The sequence below is a fragment of the Neodiprion pinetum genome, chromosome 5 (assembly GCF_021155775.2).
Source record: "Neodiprion pinetum isolate iyNeoPine1 chromosome 5, iyNeoPine1.2, whole genome shotgun sequence".
NCBI classification, from domain to species: Eukaryota; Metazoa; Arthropoda; class Insecta; order Hymenoptera; family Diprionidae; genus Neodiprion; species Neodiprion pinetum.
Window position 1 is genome coordinate 30,534,822 of NC_060236.1, and position 17,326 is coordinate 30,552,147.

The 17,326-nt window shown below is 35.8% G+C and overlaps 2 protein-coding genes across 5 annotated transcripts in view; one reads left to right on the forward strand and one right to left on the reverse strand.

Moving 5' to 3' along the window:
- The window catches only part of Dnmt3 (DNA methyltransferase 3), a 25,932-nt gene extending 18,352 nt beyond the window's left edge, over positions 1-7,580 (reverse strand). Inside the window, exons 1-2 of the mRNA XM_046629172.2 lie at positions 7,278-7,580; positions 1,833-1,909 (exon numbers count right to left, since the gene is read on the reverse strand). Coding sequence (XP_046485128.1) covers positions 1,833-1,880 — 48 coding nt within the window. The 5' untranslated portion in view covers positions 1,881-1,909; positions 7,278-7,580. The remainder of the gene's footprint in view (positions 1-1,832; positions 1,910-7,277) is intronic.
- Positions 1-16,751, forward strand: part of Tdg (Thymine DNA glycosylase) — a 27,349-nt gene extending 10,598 nt beyond the window's left edge. For all 4 annotated transcript variants that reach the window (XM_046629170.2, XM_069136671.1, XM_046629168.2 and 1 more), the window contains exons 3-10: positions 2,365-2,432; positions 2,697-2,908; positions 3,025-3,329; positions 3,475-3,616; positions 4,997-5,066; positions 6,767-6,916; positions 8,155-8,297; positions 8,542-16,751. In XM_046629170.2, coding sequence (XP_046485126.1) covers positions 2,365-2,432; positions 2,697-2,908; positions 3,025-3,329; positions 3,475-3,616; positions 4,997-5,066; positions 6,767-6,916; positions 8,155-8,297; positions 8,542-10,599 — 3,148 coding nt within the window. In that variant the 3' untranslated portion in view covers positions 10,600-16,751. The remainder of the gene's footprint in view (positions 1-2,364; positions 2,433-2,696; positions 2,909-3,024; positions 3,330-3,474; positions 3,617-4,996; positions 5,067-6,766; positions 6,917-8,154; positions 8,298-8,541) is intronic.
- Positions 16,752-17,326: the final 575 nt, after the last annotated feature.

Sequence of the window (17,326 nt, forward strand, 5' to 3'; positions counted from 1 at the left end):
TCGGGGCCAACGCATGTATCCACCTTGAACATGGTATACCGGGGGTATATGTATGTACATCGGCACTATGTATTTACACGTGGAAGGAGGTAGATGGGTATACCTTATACATATATATATAGGTATATAAACACCACGGGGCATGTAAGAGTATATTACACGCATACATAGCGTTGTGTGTGCACTCACGCGTATATATACATACATTTATAAGTATACATACGCTCGTGTATATACAAAGTATACTCCATGTCAAAATATATGGGGGGGGTTCTTTCGGTTTGCCTTACCTTGGTTATATACACCTGCTGTTGCTGCTGCTGCGCCGTTGTCAATGATTACTCTGTGATTTGGAATTTTTTTTTTCCCCCATTTTTTGCATCTAGGGTTTTTTTTTCACAAATTTCTTCAAGTCTTTCACGTTATTTATACACGCTCGGATGGCCAGCAGCACAGGTGGCGCCATGTTTTGTGGCGATAATCGGCGACGATAATTTATGGAGGGAATATACAGGGAATAAAAAATAAATCAAAGATTTCGAGTCACGATTTGAAATAAGAATGGTGGTCTTTTTCACCGTGGTGAAGTTAGCAACGTTACCGTAACGATTCAGACTGAGGAAAGACCGTTATTTCGTGATTTTGGAATTGTTTGAAATTCAGTAAATCGTAGTAAAACAAAACATACTTGTATTTGGAAATCTTTGTTCCTTCGGTTATTGTAAAAATAAGAAAATAGTGATTTTTTTCCCTAAAGTTTCGTTACGATAACGTTACTAACTTAAATCTCGTATTTTTTATTCTATGCTACGTGAAATCGAATAAAAGTACAACCGCAGCTGCGATGCAGGTCATGTTGCACAAAAATGGAACAAAATGTTACACAATAACTTTTTTTCGTCTCCGTAAGACGGTGTTGAGATAGTATAAATGATAGATAGTTTATGAAACAATTTTTCACGGAATTTCGTCATACCTCCTGAAACGTTTAGGTATATAAGGGTGAAAAAACACGAATTACACTAATAAACGGATTGATGATGGAAAATTGGTGTGCTATTGACAACGGGTAGAAAGTTTTTCAGTTTTATTTTTTTAACCGAAAATGACTAGGCCAAGTTTCAAGATTTTTTGTTTAAAAGTCATTACTCTATAGGGATTTTGTACTGCTTACTTATTGTTAGTGATTAATGAAAGTATAAACGATAAGCAAAACGGATACTGCTGGATAATTGATGAACGACCCACTGACACCGCTAATGAGATCGTCTAGTTGATTATTTTTTTAAACCGAGGGACAATCCTTCGTTTATGTTTATCTGTACAACACGTCCCTTCTATTGACGTTTAAAATCCTGTACAAGGGGAGATATTCAGTCAAGATAAGCCAACGATTCTATTCGCACTTTATTGATGAATGAGTAACGACTATACAACCCTGCAAAGTTGCAGGGTCGTAAACGCGTGTAAATTACACCGTGAAAAATCATCTTACTCTGATATCTTGATTGGAAAAAAAGTTGAAAGAATTCGGACAGATGTTGGTGGTAATAGAAGAGGGATGAATTCTGATTGAAGTAAAAGATGCTCCTCTTTCTACTTTTTAGTTGATTGATGGATGGACGGTTAGAATAGCATTAACAGAATCTTGACGAATATATAAGAATTAATTGAAGTTTCGCGAGAGCTTTCTTTTTCCCCAACAATCAGCCATGACGAATAATAATATAATCATCATTACTTGTATCAGGAAATTCAATTTGTTTTGACGGTTTATTTCTCCATAATTACTCCAATAATCAACGTCAATTTCCTTCTGATCATTCAAATACCTGTTTTGTAGAAGTCAAGTCTCCACCAGTCCTTTGCTTCTGTTCCATTTTCACAATCTTGTGTCATTCGCCTATTGCTGAAACATAGGATTGAAGATACTTCAATAGTGTACTAGTACCAGTAGATACAACATAACAGAAATTTGAACTTTTCAGGTCTTAAACTCAAAACATGCACAAAAAAATCTTGAATTGCAAAATTCACCTATGGATTGTTTCATCAGATAAATTTTTATGTATCTGTAGTCACAATAGATGTTGTCGGACTGGCACTGGCCTCTGATCTTTAGAAACCTTTAATACTCCTAAGCCATATGACAGCTGGACTGACTGACGTTGTACACGGATCATAGAAAAGCCAAGACCCTTAATTGAATATAGTCGGAATTACGTGGGTTTTTGCTCTCAACACATTTAGATATTTTTTTGTTCTACTTAATCTCTAGTGTATTTGTGCAAGAGAACTAATGTTCTTGTGACATGACGCAGCATTGTTTCAGAGTTTTGTTAACTAAACCGGTATTTGTTTCAGGTCATATCCTTCTCCGGTTCAAAATGGAGTTCCCAATGGCCAGACGATGAATTGCTCAAGCACACAAGGTTTGTACCAAGAAAACACAGTGGAATCATTTCAGTAAACAAGGAATTTTGCATCGACGGTTTTCCTGGTTGAATGCTAAAACTGACGGTTTGCAATCACAGAAGTAAACTCGCATTCGCTGAAAAATTCCTTGAACTTACTTGCGTTTGAATAAAACCAATGATAAAACTATAAAAATATATTTACAATAAAGTAAAGGGAAATAATTGAGTCATCAGGATTTCTCTTGTGGTAACGATTCATCATTGACTTCCTTATTTCAGGTGGAATTATGGTGAAGCAGGAAGCCAGGGACGATGGCTACGAAACAAGCCCGGATCTCGAACTCAGGAGTACGGGTGGCGACAGTAGTCAACAATATCATACACCCCTAACACCTCACACACCACACACACCTCACACACCTCACACACCGCTCACACCGATGTCTGCGACATCTCAACAGCCAGGTAGCAACACAACGAATCTCAATCAGGTGGGTTTCAAGTTGGGAGTCGTTATTACTTCCAAACGTTGATAAGTACACTCTCTGCAGGTTTTTTTGAGTGAGAAACAAAAAAAAACTAACCAATGTACGATTAACTATCGCAGGTCACAATCAAGTGCGAAACACCTGTCGATCCTTACTCATTTGTCGATGAGGAAATGTCGATGGGAGGCGGTATGAGGGCGGCGAGTAGTCCAGGTAGCAATCAGGAAAGTATGACGTGTCCTGGAGGAGCTCAATCTAGAACACCTTCGACGCCTCCTGTTCACCTGCAGAACCATTCGCCTGGCAATATCACGAGTCAGCTTCAGATGAGCCTCGCCATGAATGGGACGAATCCTCAGTTACCGCACCAACCCAAGAAACGAGGCAGAAAGAAGAAGTCTGAGATGATACTGACGCCGGAGGAGTAAGAACTACGCTCTTCTTTTTGCCCATAAATAATATGATGCTCAAGTAGGAGTCTTTCTTGGTTTTACTTCTCTGTCTGACTCAAATAGACTTGGTCAATATAAAAATTTCCCCCGTTCATTTGAAATTCATTGTATTTACAGAGCCGAACTGGCAGAGGCCAAGAAACGGGCAAAGACTTACAAGGAGCGAAAAAAGCACGACAGATTTGATGGGATGCCGGAAGAGGAAGTTAGTAAACGAGTGCTGCCGGATCACCTGACGAGTAATCTCGACATTATTATAGTAAGTTTTAATGATTACTCGGTGGTTAACTGTTGGTTCATTCGGCAAACATTGGTAGTGATGAAGTAATTCTCTGTTGACAATTGAAAAGTTATAGATACGCAGAAAAACGTTAAACACAAAAGTTGAATGAATCATTAAAGTGGATTGAGAAAGTCTAAAGTTTCATGGAAATTTGATATATGAGCAATCGAACAAGTCAAGAGGAAAAGTAATTGAATGAGGCAACATTTGTAAACAGGGAAAAACAAACCAGATGAAAAATGGAACAGCATTGTCATAATTGAAGATTGTTTATCTTTGTAATGAGTTGGAGGTAGAAGAATATTTGCATCGAATTAGTCGGAGAGATTGAAAATCAAATCCAACTGGTGCGTTTAAATCGTTTCCTCTCAGTTGAATAAGAGTACTGATTGTACGGTGCTTAGCTGCTTCTTCTACCTCTAACATCAACTCTCTGAATATTTGATTCTTGAGATTAATTGAAAACTTTTAGCAGCGTCAAGTTGTCGGATCTACAAATTTTTATCACATATTTCTTTCAACGTTTATATAAGTTCAAGTTGTAGCTATGAGTGAGCCAGTGATTAGTACTGATCAGAGTATAGCTGAAACAATATTTGAGTAACACCAGCTTCGATCATCAAGTTATTGCGAGTCCTCAGACGATACTGGATGAGATGCAGAATAGTAAAGAAAGATAAGGAGCATTAGACTATTCAAGGAGGATAACACCTGCAATTGGAGTTCGCCATACAACATCTAGTGACTCGAAGAGACCAGAAATCGGTTTGAAGCTGATACCAAGATTGGAGAGAATCCTCCAAGAAGTAGATGTTTGGTCAAACGTGACATCAAATACAACCAAAAAGGGAATTAAAAAGCTCTGCCAGCATCGTTGAACTAATTTCTTTTGCATGAAAAGTAACTTTGTTATTATTATATGCCTGCGATGAATAGACTTCTTCGTAAATCTATCACTAGTTTACACATCCATTATTATTTTTGCATTGGTTCTGGTCATCTCTTCATACAGCGATACTTTGTATTTTATTTTTATTATCCTCCTGGATGCATGATTCGTTTTTTGTTTCTATGTTTGATTATAAAGTTCAGTTATTAGACGGTTATTTGAGATGATGTGTGCATCTATGTTTGAATACTTTGTTCTAGAAAAAGTAAGAAATAAGTAAGTAATAATTTGGGCCAAATTTGGATCAGGTGTTCGGTGATCAAGAAACATGTACAATGCATATATATATAAAATAGACGCAAATATTTTTTGGTTTTTCAACAATCGTGGCTAATGAAAAAAAATTCATTTTGAGAATAAAATATTCCTATAGATAATTTCAAGCAGCTCATATTTTTATGTTATAGATTGGCATCAATCCAGGATTGTTTGCCGCTTACAAAGGGCATCATTACGCGGGACCTGGAAATCATTTCTGTAAGTAGCAATTAATTTCCAAAATTTACTATCCGAATTTTCCTTACCCAAGAACGAATGTTAAATATAATTATCCCGGTGTGCTTTTAGAATGCGTGTAAAATTTACTGTCAGTGTCAGCAATTATAATTATGTTATTTATATATTGGTTAAAAGTAATTTCAAATGACAGATAAAAAGGAAACTAAAATTGTTAGCAGAAAAAAAATAAATAAACAACGTTTAAATCAATGGGTCAAGATGAAAAATCGTTTGTATTTACTTTATTCTAACATAATGAGAATTTTATAGAAAGTTGATGAAACGGAAGAAAAAATAACAAGGTGAAAAAAAAAAAGTAAATAAATAAACTATATAAAAACGACTGTACGGAGTAAGGAAGATGGTAAGGGTAGGAGGGAGGGAGGGAGGGACCAGGGAATGAGGGAGGAGAGGAGAGGAGAGACGTGAGCGGGAAAAACGGGGGGTAGGAAGGGGGAGGGAGAGGAGTTCAGGCAGGGGGAACGAGGAAAAGGCCAGAGAACGACGGGAGGGTGGAAAATGTGGGTGGAATGAAGAGGTGTGGGTGAGTTCATGTCCCACGCCTATCCGTTCAATAGCAGCTTTAGTCCAGCGCTCTTTCTCGCTCTTTCGTTCTATCCTTCTCTCTCTTTATTTTTTACTCCCTGTTTTCTCTCTCTTTTCATCCCTCGCCCCTTTGCCCCTAATTTTTCACCGTCCCGTCGTATTCTTTTTCTTTCTCTACAAACATGTATATTTTTAATAGACCTCCGTCACGTGTATTTTAATGGACTTTTCTTTTTCGTTCATTCGGTTCCTCCTCCGGTGACATTCTACTTCCTTCTTTTCATTTACAATTAAACGCATCGCGCCAACGGCGATTTATACGCGCGTTACAAATGCTTAGTTCGTTACAACAGATTCATGGCGGAAAATTACGAATCTCTTACGGCTTGTGTACGTATTTATAATATACTTACGTATGTACGTACATACGTATGTATGCATGTATGTATGTACGTTTATACGTTTATACGTACGGTACGCGCTTCGTCCTACTTTTTAGCTCGATCGATTATATCCCACACGTTGTTCGTTCTCCTCCTCGTATGTCACGAGGTAATCTTTCGTTAACGAGAATACAATAATAATGTGATTAATATTATTATTCTCATCATCATCATCATCATCATCATCATCATCATCGTCATCGTCATCGTCATCATCGTCATCATCGTCATCATCGTAGTCACGATTTTTTAATGCATTTCACCGAACCGGTACCAGATATGACGATGTTTATGCAGTATACTCGATTGGTAAAGCTAACGGATCATCGTGATTCGAATTTCGAATGTGATATGGCAGTTTTTATTACAAACGGTTCGATAGCGGAAAAGTTAATTCATTTGTTTTCTCTGCTACACCTATACGCGTAAAATGTGTAAAGTGTGTCGATCTTACTTTTATACGATCCCTTTTCACGACTCCGCGATTTAATGATACGATTTTTTGCCTTATTATCTATCGCCTCTTGTACGACGCACGATAATAGTGTTAACGGTTTTTTCGGATTTTGTTGGAAGGCGTTACGAATCCCCCTAGTAAAAAGTTCTACATCGAAAAGATACGTCTACATCGCAATAAAAAAAATCGTCGATGGGTCGAAAGTAAATTGTCAAAACTGTGACTTCTTTCAGGGAAATGTCTTCATCTGAGCGGATTAACGCCCGAACCTCTTACAGCCGATGACGATTATAAATTGTTACGGCTTGGAATAGGATTTACGAATATGGTGGCACGCGCGACCAAAGGAAGCGCCGATCTCACGCGGAAGGAAATAAAGGAAGGTCAGTCCAATTTTACATGCGTATATTTCCGCCATCTATTACCAGAATCCCAGAATTTGTTTCATTTTTTTTTTCCATAGCGGCCGCCTTTTCTTTTCGTGGAACTTTTAAACACAATTCGAGATAAAGCGATCTTATTGTAGTGGTTCTAATGTAATTTAACCACACATCGTTTTGATCTGTCTTAGAAAGTTTCCGAAGAGCCGAAACAATCGAATAAAACTAGATTTATCCGCGAGAAAATCACTAGATTTGTTGGTTATGGTGTTGTTTTATTGTTCGATCGCGTAGATTGATCAGATTATTTGATCTATTGCACAAAATGAAAGATGCACGCTTAGGTTTTTCGATGCGTACTTACCCAGGGGAGGTTAATCGAGGAGAATACTCAATGATTTATCAGTTGCGTTGGTGTGACAATTCACAATTTTACACCGGCACAATTATGACTTTCTTCGTTCGTTACTTTGATTTTTAATGATGTCTAACCTGCATGGCTTCTCGGACCACGTTGTACGCCTAAACGGGACAGAAAACACTTATCCAGTTTTAAACTCTGTACTGGACAATAGTTACATTTCACTCAATCTGATCACTTCGAGTCGAACACAAAGAATATGGCGAATGGCGATCAACCTACGAGTCTGCATGTGTAAATACACCACGTACGTAGTGCCGCACACACGCCAGTTGTGTTTTTTGTTGTATTTTTGCCACTTCGGCAATGACGTAATTGACCCTGTACCCCACGGATATTTAACTCTGTAGTTTAGTGTCTTTGCCTGTACCCGACAAAATCCTGGGATTATTTTGCCGCCGTTCAACTTGTGTCAAAGTTCAGGCGATTGAGAAACGCTCCAGATTAGTTCCTTGAAAATGTACCCACGTGAAATCCATCTACGTATTATTTTTACATTCTATGGTTTATAGGTTCGCGTGCTAACGTTCTATTGCTTGATTGGGGCTATTAAAACACAGGATGCGAATTCAAATCGATTATTTATGTATGAGATAATTACCACGAAAAACCTATACGATATTCTTTGATTCTCTAATCTTATTTACGTTATAAACTTTGACACAATTATTATTAGTTTCAGTTTTAAGAAGATATCAATTCGTACTAGCAGAAATTTGTGTCAACGTTTTCCTTATCGTGAACGTTAAAAATTCTCATAGAATGTTTGTACATGTTCGAAATAAACTGACATTTACACATGTTGTTAAAATTGTTTCAGGAAGTCACGTGTTACTCGAAAAATTACAAAAGTATAAGCCCAAAATAGCCGTATTCAACGGTAAATTGATCTACGAAGTATTTTCTGGCAAAAAAGAATTCGGATTTGGCAGGCAACCAACTCTCGTCGATGGAACTAATACGGTAAAGTTGAATTAATGACACTGAAAAACATGAACAAATAAATTACAAAAAGTACGCAAAACACAAGGAAATCGGATCCAAAGATTAAGAAATTTTATTCCATCGAATAGAACAGTTACCGTATTCTTGATTTTAGTTGTTTTTTTTTTCCTCGATCACACATTCGCATTTTTCTAATTTTTTAAATTATAGAATAATATTTCAAACTGGGGTATTCTGACTGACTTTTTGTTTGATTTAATAGCACATGTGGGTCATGCCGTCGAGTAGTGCGAGGTGTGCACAGCTGCCACGAGCGGCGGACAAAGTTCCATACTACGCGGCATTGAAGAAGTTCCGTGATTATTTGAATGGTGCAATAAGCCACCTTGAGGAATCGGATATAGTTTTCGCCGATTCGAAACTGAAGAAAAAGGAGGTGGAGCCAGTGGAGGACAGGAAGCCGATATTCGATAACGAATTTACACCAGACAGCGAAAACCAGATAACAGATTTGAGCAGCACGGTGCAGATAAAGCAAGAACCGGGCACAGGTGTGATACCGGGTAAAAAAAAGCGGGGAAGACCAAAGAAGATAAAGAGTATCGAAGAACAGCCCGCGCCAGACCCAGAGAAGCTTGATGCTAACGGTGAAGTGATAAAGAAACGGCGTGGTAGGCCGAAGAAAATACATCAGCAACAGAAGCAGCAACAGCAGCAGCAGCAGCAACAACAACAACAACAACAACAACAACAACAACAACAACAGCAACAACAGCAAATGGAAAGCGACAGCAGGGAACGAGAGACCCAGCAGCAACACCATCATCAGCATCAACAGCAGCAGCAACAGCAACAGCAACAGCAACAACAACAACAACATCAAACTCTCAGCAATCATCATAACGACAACTATTCGAATTCCGTGCCAAACTGTTTTTCACCACCGATAATGTCACCGCCAAACAGTTTTCCCCATATGGCGCCGTACCCGTCGATGGGGGATTCGGGATTCTTCGGTCAGAGTATGAACGACAGTCCGTACAACATAAGTGCAAAGCAGAGCCCTGTCCACATGCATCATTACAGCCAGAGTCCAAAGTCTATGTCGCTATCGTTCACCCACTCCGATTTGTCCTCGGAGATAAACACGGCGATATCGTCGGAGAACAACCTTGAGCCGTCCCCCCTGACATCGCCGAGCGTCGAACACCCGGACTTTGAACCCCCGACCAGCATCGCCCAGCAAAATATAGCCGGCGATCACAGATCGTACAACCCGGGCAGCGGCGACAACAACGGTCACCACAGCAATCCCGGAACCCCGTCACACTCGAGCTACAACAGCTACATGGGGTACCACGACCGGCGGCCGGAGTCTCATAACACCCACCCCCACCAGACGACGCCGACGCCGTTGAGCCAGCAGGGTTTCGGCAACGACGAGCACTCTCACCACTCTCACCAGACGCCCCCTCACACGCATCCGCACACCCCTACGCACCCGGCAATGTCGCCGCACTCCCATGAGCAGTACAATACGGTGAAGAGGAGCAACACAGGTGGCACTGGGGGCCAGGACGTCTCGTCGAAGAGCCTCAGCGATTTGGAGTCACTGGTTGACCAGATACCGAGCATAGCGGACAGCGGTAACCAGCGTCACCCTTCGCAGAGCATTATGAGCGATGAGTCTCTCGCGGAGAAGATGGATACCCATCACCAGGCCTCGTATCTACCAAGTTTCACGCCATCCAGCATGTCGAATTACAGTCCGCCTCCCGCGCCGCCTCACGCCGGACTTTATCCCGGTTCTCTCCATCATTCGCCGGCAGACAACTACGGCTCGTTGTACGGAATGAACAATCGGCATCACCCGGAGACCCAGCAGCACAGCAAGTCTTATACCGTGGAAAATTTGACTTCGAACAGTTACAGCTCGAGCATGAACCACCCCCATCCGGGTAATTCGTATCCCAACATCATACCCGGACCCCATTATCCTGTCCCGATGGGTTCCACGAACGGATATCTCTTCGGTGGACTCGATCCCAGCCTGATGCAACGCACTTACGGCATGGGCGGCATGGGTGGGATGGGCGGCATGCATCCCTCTCTAGGACCCATGGCTAATCCCTATCCCTATAACGGGTCGTACACCAGCTCCTTTGACGCTTACCCACCTTCCCACGCCGGGATTCACGCGCCTAGTGCCAACTATCCAGGGTATCCTGGGGGCGGTGGACCCGGTCCCGGGAGCTCCGCGACTTCCTACCTTTCGTCACATCACAGGCCACCCGTCGACCTCGCCTACGACGCTGTATGATAATCAAAGTAATCGATATAATATTACTCGCTTTTTTCTATTTTTACATTACATTATATTATATTATTATTATTATTTTTATTATTACTGTCCGATCTGAATTTTTTCGCCTTTATATCTCGTAGCCTCGATGAGTGATATGAAAAATTATTTATCGGTATTTGATTTTTATTTATTTTCTCTCAGATAAGGAGGTTATTTATTATTGTTATTTTATTTGATTATTTATTTATGACGAAGAAAAAATGTTGATCATATAAAGTTTGTCCAATTTTAGTTTTAATAGACTTTCGCGAAATCGGCGCTAACGTACGATTTTGGAAGAAAAGAAAAAAAATCGAAACTTTCTCTTTTTCTCTCTCTGTATAAATAATATTACAAACTGCAGTATTTTTTTAGTTACATATCAACAGTAAACCTGATACTTATTATTCGGTATAGATAGAAGTACACAAATACAATGTATAAAGAGTGAATTATATTTGGGGTAGATTTTTGAAAGTGAAAAACGTTATCAAATCGTGAAGAATACCTGGAAGGTAAATTCATATACTGATATAGATTAAAAATGGTAGCCGTTGATATGTTTGTAGTTTCATTTTGGGTCTAAAATAATCTTCAATACTCGCCAATTATCGCATGCTATAGCACGCGAAACGAAATCAAAGCAAGATATGTTTAGTTACGGTTATATTCTTGATAAAATTGTATGAACTTACAATCCAACTTGCGAAATTCACTCGTCAAAACACGTACTGCCTGCCTATGGTTTACTCATTGTAATGTGGATAATAATCAACTTACATCCGGAAAAAACTTTGAACGGTGTTAAAAAAGAAAAAAAAAAACAAATGAGACAGGTGAAAGATATTCAATGGGAACAGAATTGAATTACTTCTCTATCCTTATCTCCGAGATCCGTGGACGATGTCGCCGTTTTCGTTTTATTTTATCTAAGATTAAAATTTCAAAATCACATTTTTCGCAACATCGACGCTACAAGTTTAAGACGAATGAATAAAAGGTTGCTCGCAAAGTCTGTGGCCAAGAATGTGTCGTAGATATATCGGTAATAATCACGCGTTGTTACGGACTCAAAGCAATCAGCTCTGTAGGTAAAATTTTGATTTTTACTTATTTGAAGATAAGTAAGTATAAATAGGTAATTATATAGGGAAGACCAGGGCGCATAGTTGTAACATCAAGGGGCAAAGTGCAATTTTCCAATTCCCTTTTCTTTCCAATATTTGGGTAAAGTGAAATCGAATTGATATAAACTGTATACAATATTATTTTAGAATAACTCACATAATATTATCATCCACTTTGCCCTGGTCTATATCCTATATGCGCTCTAACAACTGTGAGTTATACTAGTTATGTACTTTATTTTCTTCTTAACGAAATTCTATATAATTATATTATCAGCATCTAATAATAGACGTATGTGTACATGGCTAAACTAACAATAGTCAAAATTATTATATGTATGTTACCTACCTATCCACTACGTAGTGCGGTGAAAATCACGACTATTTCCTGGCTATAACTTTTACGCGTATACTTATAACTCAAATCTAAACTAAATCCTCGAAGTGTTACCCCGACCCTCGGCTTTCAACGGGACACTTATGGTGCCATTTGAATAAAAAACAAAAAAAAAAAACTGCGATAAGGAGAAAAACATCGTATGCTACTGTATAAATGCACAGGTTTTTATCCTATCATACGATACTATTATTATTATTATTATTATGAATATTAATAATTTTATTACTATTATTATTATTATTGTTGTTGTTGTTGTCATTATTATTATTATTATTATTATTATTATTATTATTATAATTATAACATGCGACGATGGTTGAGTACATGATATATAGTTATCATACGTATTATAAGTATATAGGAGATTTAATTGTGTCCCGGCGATATGGTGATTAACAATAATTAATTATTATTGTTTATACATATTGTTATATATTTGTTCAGTTTTAGGTATGACATTATTATAATAATATTAATTATTATTATTAATATTATCTTTTATTAACTAATGATTATTATTAATTAGAGAAATATCATTGGACATCCATGGTGGAAAAATATTTCTGACTCACTGTGTTCCAATTACGTGAAAGAAATTAGAATATTTTCGTAGATAATCAGAGATTATTAGACTATTCATAGTTTTTTTTTTCAGATTTATTCAGAAATATTCTGTAAAAGTCTGATAATGAGTAAGTATGAAAAACTCTGTGAAAAATCTGATAATCTTTGATTATATCTAAAAATATTCTAATTTCTTTCAAGTAATTGCAGGAACACTGTGACTCAGAAATATTTTTCCACCAGGGATAATATTAATTTAATTATTTTAGGAGAAAAGATATAATTGACTGGCGATAAATGCTAGTTCTTAAAAAACGCGAGTATAATAGCGGTAAACAGGTGGTATATATATATATATTATAAATGGAAATGCAATTAAAATTACAGTTTTTATATGTGATAATTTTGTTATGTCAAACGAAATTAATTCATGTGTAAAATCTGGCCTGCGTGCAATATACTTGTATATATACTGTACTTATACACATATATACATATATATATATATCCATATATATGTATATATGTGCATAATAGAATCCGTTCTGTCCGGGAAGAGGTGGAAATCAATTTAAGAATGATTCTTTATTCGAAACATAGAAAATATAATGATTGCGTAAAAATATGTATATTAGGTATACATATTATATCTCGAATACCGAAATTTGAAATATTTGAGCGTTGTGATGATTTTAGTTTTTTGTTTTTTTCTATTATTTTAAGTGAATGCAAATTTTTTTCTTAGCATTATCTGATCAGAGATTATTATTGTTGAGATTGTAAATATATAGTTTAAATTTACAAGAAATCGTTGCCTGCAATTTGTCCATATCAAGTTATAATAAGGCTTAGTCGAGACGGTTGCAATGCATATAACGCAGACTTGGCAATGATCGGATGAAAGCGATAGAACGCACCATATTTTTACCATCGGATTATAGAGGAATATTAGATTCGAGGTTAGGTCTAGTTTCTGGGAATGGAAGGCAAATGGCCGCGAAGCTTTTTCAATTGTCCACCTCGCGACTTTAGCCTCCAGGATTTTCCACCAACTCTGTGAATCGACAAAAATTTTAAATTTCATCGGATCATCGGCACCTGCACGATTAAGCTATGTTACAATAACAATGTTTTTCACTTTCAAATATTCTCTCAACCGTGAATTGCAAATTGAATTTTGCCTTCTCTATGTCTGAATTACGTCTGCTGTTATGTTTAAACCAGTATCGCTAAGCCTTGAATATATCAATTAAATATATGTCAATGATCTTAAAGTGGCGATCTTGTTTTCATCAGGTTTAAAACTTGGGGCTTTCGGAATTGCTATTGCGTTTTTGGGCCGACTGTAAGTAAATCTTAGATAGTCACTTATGAGCCGGATTTTTCGCCGTTTTTTTTTTTTTTTTAATGCGATATAATTGAACAGGAAAAAAAAAACTTCCTCCGGTTCCATAGTGTTATGTCGGTTGTGCGTCGAGAAATATAAAGCGTAATCTAGGCTTGCTTATAAAATTGTGCAATAATATTTTAATATCTTATTAATCGGCTAATCGGCAAAGAGGAAACTCTGAAGACGTTGCGACCTAGGTAATTTTCATATTTAAATTCGAATTGTCGGTATGTGCATTATTATACATAATTATATGATATTGTCAAAATGATCCAATTATACCCGCCGTTGAGCTTGTACATCATTCTGTGGTATATACGTGCGTATTTATACGTAATATCTTTTTGTTTTCTTTTTTTTTTTTTAAGTATACGCATAATTTGATCGCAGGTACCTCTATAGCATTACCTATTATACTTATTGTACACTGTATAAATCTTAACACAGAAAAATAGCCTGCAACGAATCTCATTTTTTTTCTGGTCCATTATGATATCTCTGCATGGATTTTAAAACTGTTCCTTGTCCTCTGGGTTATCCTCTATCCGTGTTATACACTATTCAAGACGTACGGTGATGATTACACACACACACACACACACACACACACACACACACACATCAATCACGTTAACTGTGTTATGTACTTAAATTATAATTTATCTTTCATCATTCAAGCTACAATGAGAAAAAGAAATAAAAATAATAAGAAGAATTACGGTGCGCTACCCCATGGATTATAAACATATTACATAGTTAAACAGTTTGTTAGATATATCTGTTTGATATGGTATATTATAAATATTATTCAATGTAGAACAGATATCATCGAACAGAACGACTAAACAAGATAAAATATGATGCGAATCGACAAATATAGGGGTATATAAGTAAAACGTATTAAATTATTAATCTTCCGAAATTTGCCACCATTGTTTGAAATTTGTCATAAAATTTTCCGCTTGACATAAAAAATTTCACATTAAATATGGAATACATGAAATTTTCGATAAAATATTGCCCGTCATGTTCAATTCGTCCATGGTGTTATCAAGTTTAATTTTTCACGTCTGATTTCACCGTTGCGTTTGATCAAATTATTATTTAACTCTCTTGTGACTTAAAATTTGTTAAATCTGTTATGACATTTATTGATAATATTATTTTTATTACTTTCAAATATTAATGATAGTAGTAATAATAATAATAATAATAATAACAACAAAAATAACAATAATAATAATAATACCGATATTAGTATACTATTATTAGTATAATACCATAATATGAAATAAATTTTAATATTATTATATCATTATTATATATTCATACACGTATAAATATACCCGAATACCTGCAGTACTAGCATGATAAATAAAAAATTATATTGGTATAAAATAGTACACATACACCATAAATACCTATAATACGTGATATATGTGTACAGATAAGAAAATTTAAGTACTTAGGTATAATACATGATTTTTAAATGTTTCTGGAAACATACATAAAACGCGTGCATATATATAATAAATATATATATATATATATATGAGTGAATAATAATAATAACAATACCACTACTACTAATAATAATAATACTAATAATTTTACGTAACATTTTATCAAGTAATCAAATAGAATGTGTTGAGATATTAATATGATGCACAGGGTATAGATGAAATCGTTAATAATAATAATAACAACAACAGCAACAACAAAAAAAACCAATAACTGTCTAATTATTAGATGTTCTTTCATTAAATTATCGGCCTGAAAATGTTATTAATGATGATGATAATAATAATAATAATAATAATAATGATAATGATAAAAATAAATTTAAAGAAATGAATGAATTCTGTAATATTAACAAATTTAAAACAATTCGCAACTAATAGATGTATAATTCTTTGCGAGAATCTATACAATAGTATAGATTACTACTACTACTACACTACTACTACTACTACTACTACTACTACTACTACTACTACTACTACTACTACTACTACTACTACTACTACTACTACTACTACTACTACTACTACTACTACTACTACTACTACTGCTAATCCTAATGCTAATAATAATAATAATAATAATAATAATAATAATATAATTATCAGAATTAAAATTGAAATATAAATGTTAATGTTAATTACTACGTAAACCTATCGAAGTAACTGACGATGATGCCGATGATAATGAGGTAAATGATTACGATTTATTAATTCGTATTGAATATAATTATACTTAATTGTAAATTATTGGATTAAATAATAACTAAGTATATATATACACATATAAAGAAAATTGCTGTTGAACGGAGCAAGTAATCATATTAAGTACATATAACGGTTACCTTTCATGTGGTTACATATGTAGCATCGAATTTTGCTGGTTTATAAATAACAATTATGTACTAATGACGCAAGAGTTAATTTCTACGAATTAACCGTAAGAAAGTATTGAAATTCGTCTCTAGTACCACGTGGAAAGTAATCTTATATAAGAGAGCTTGGGCCAGTGGCCTCCAAACATATTTTTTAATCGCTTCGAATCTCTATTGTTCTACGTATAATATAATGTGACTATACCTTAACTGTAAACGATAAATATGGATTGAATGAATGATTCAGTATAATTTGTTCGATATCAATTACTACTATTATCATTATTGTTATGATCGTTATTACCATTATCATTATCATTATTAGTACTACCAATATAATGATGATATTAAGCCGCGTTTAATTTATCCCCGTATTCAGAAATTATCGCAGAGATGGAACAGTAAGATCATTTCGCACCGCATACGAATACGAAGATGTCTTCGGCTCGATTTAAATATGTACTTGATGGAAATGAACATTAGTTTGACGATTAATCAAGTTATGGAAAAAGAGAAGATGAAAATATGAAAAAAACTTTGCTTCTGATGTTTAAAAGCTCTTTACTATACGGTGAGTAAGACTGATCGTCAGTTTCGATCTGTGAGATTGAGTTTCAATCTTATATGGTTTAAAATATCGTATATTCTAAACATAGGTGTATATATATATATTATATATATATATATATATTCATATAGATACATATTTTCTGTGTCTGTATTTAAAACCGTCATCGGGGTATAAACAAGATGTGTGGAAAAAACCCAACTCACAATTAATACGGTAGATGTCTGGAGTTATTTAAAATTGTATATAATTACTAATA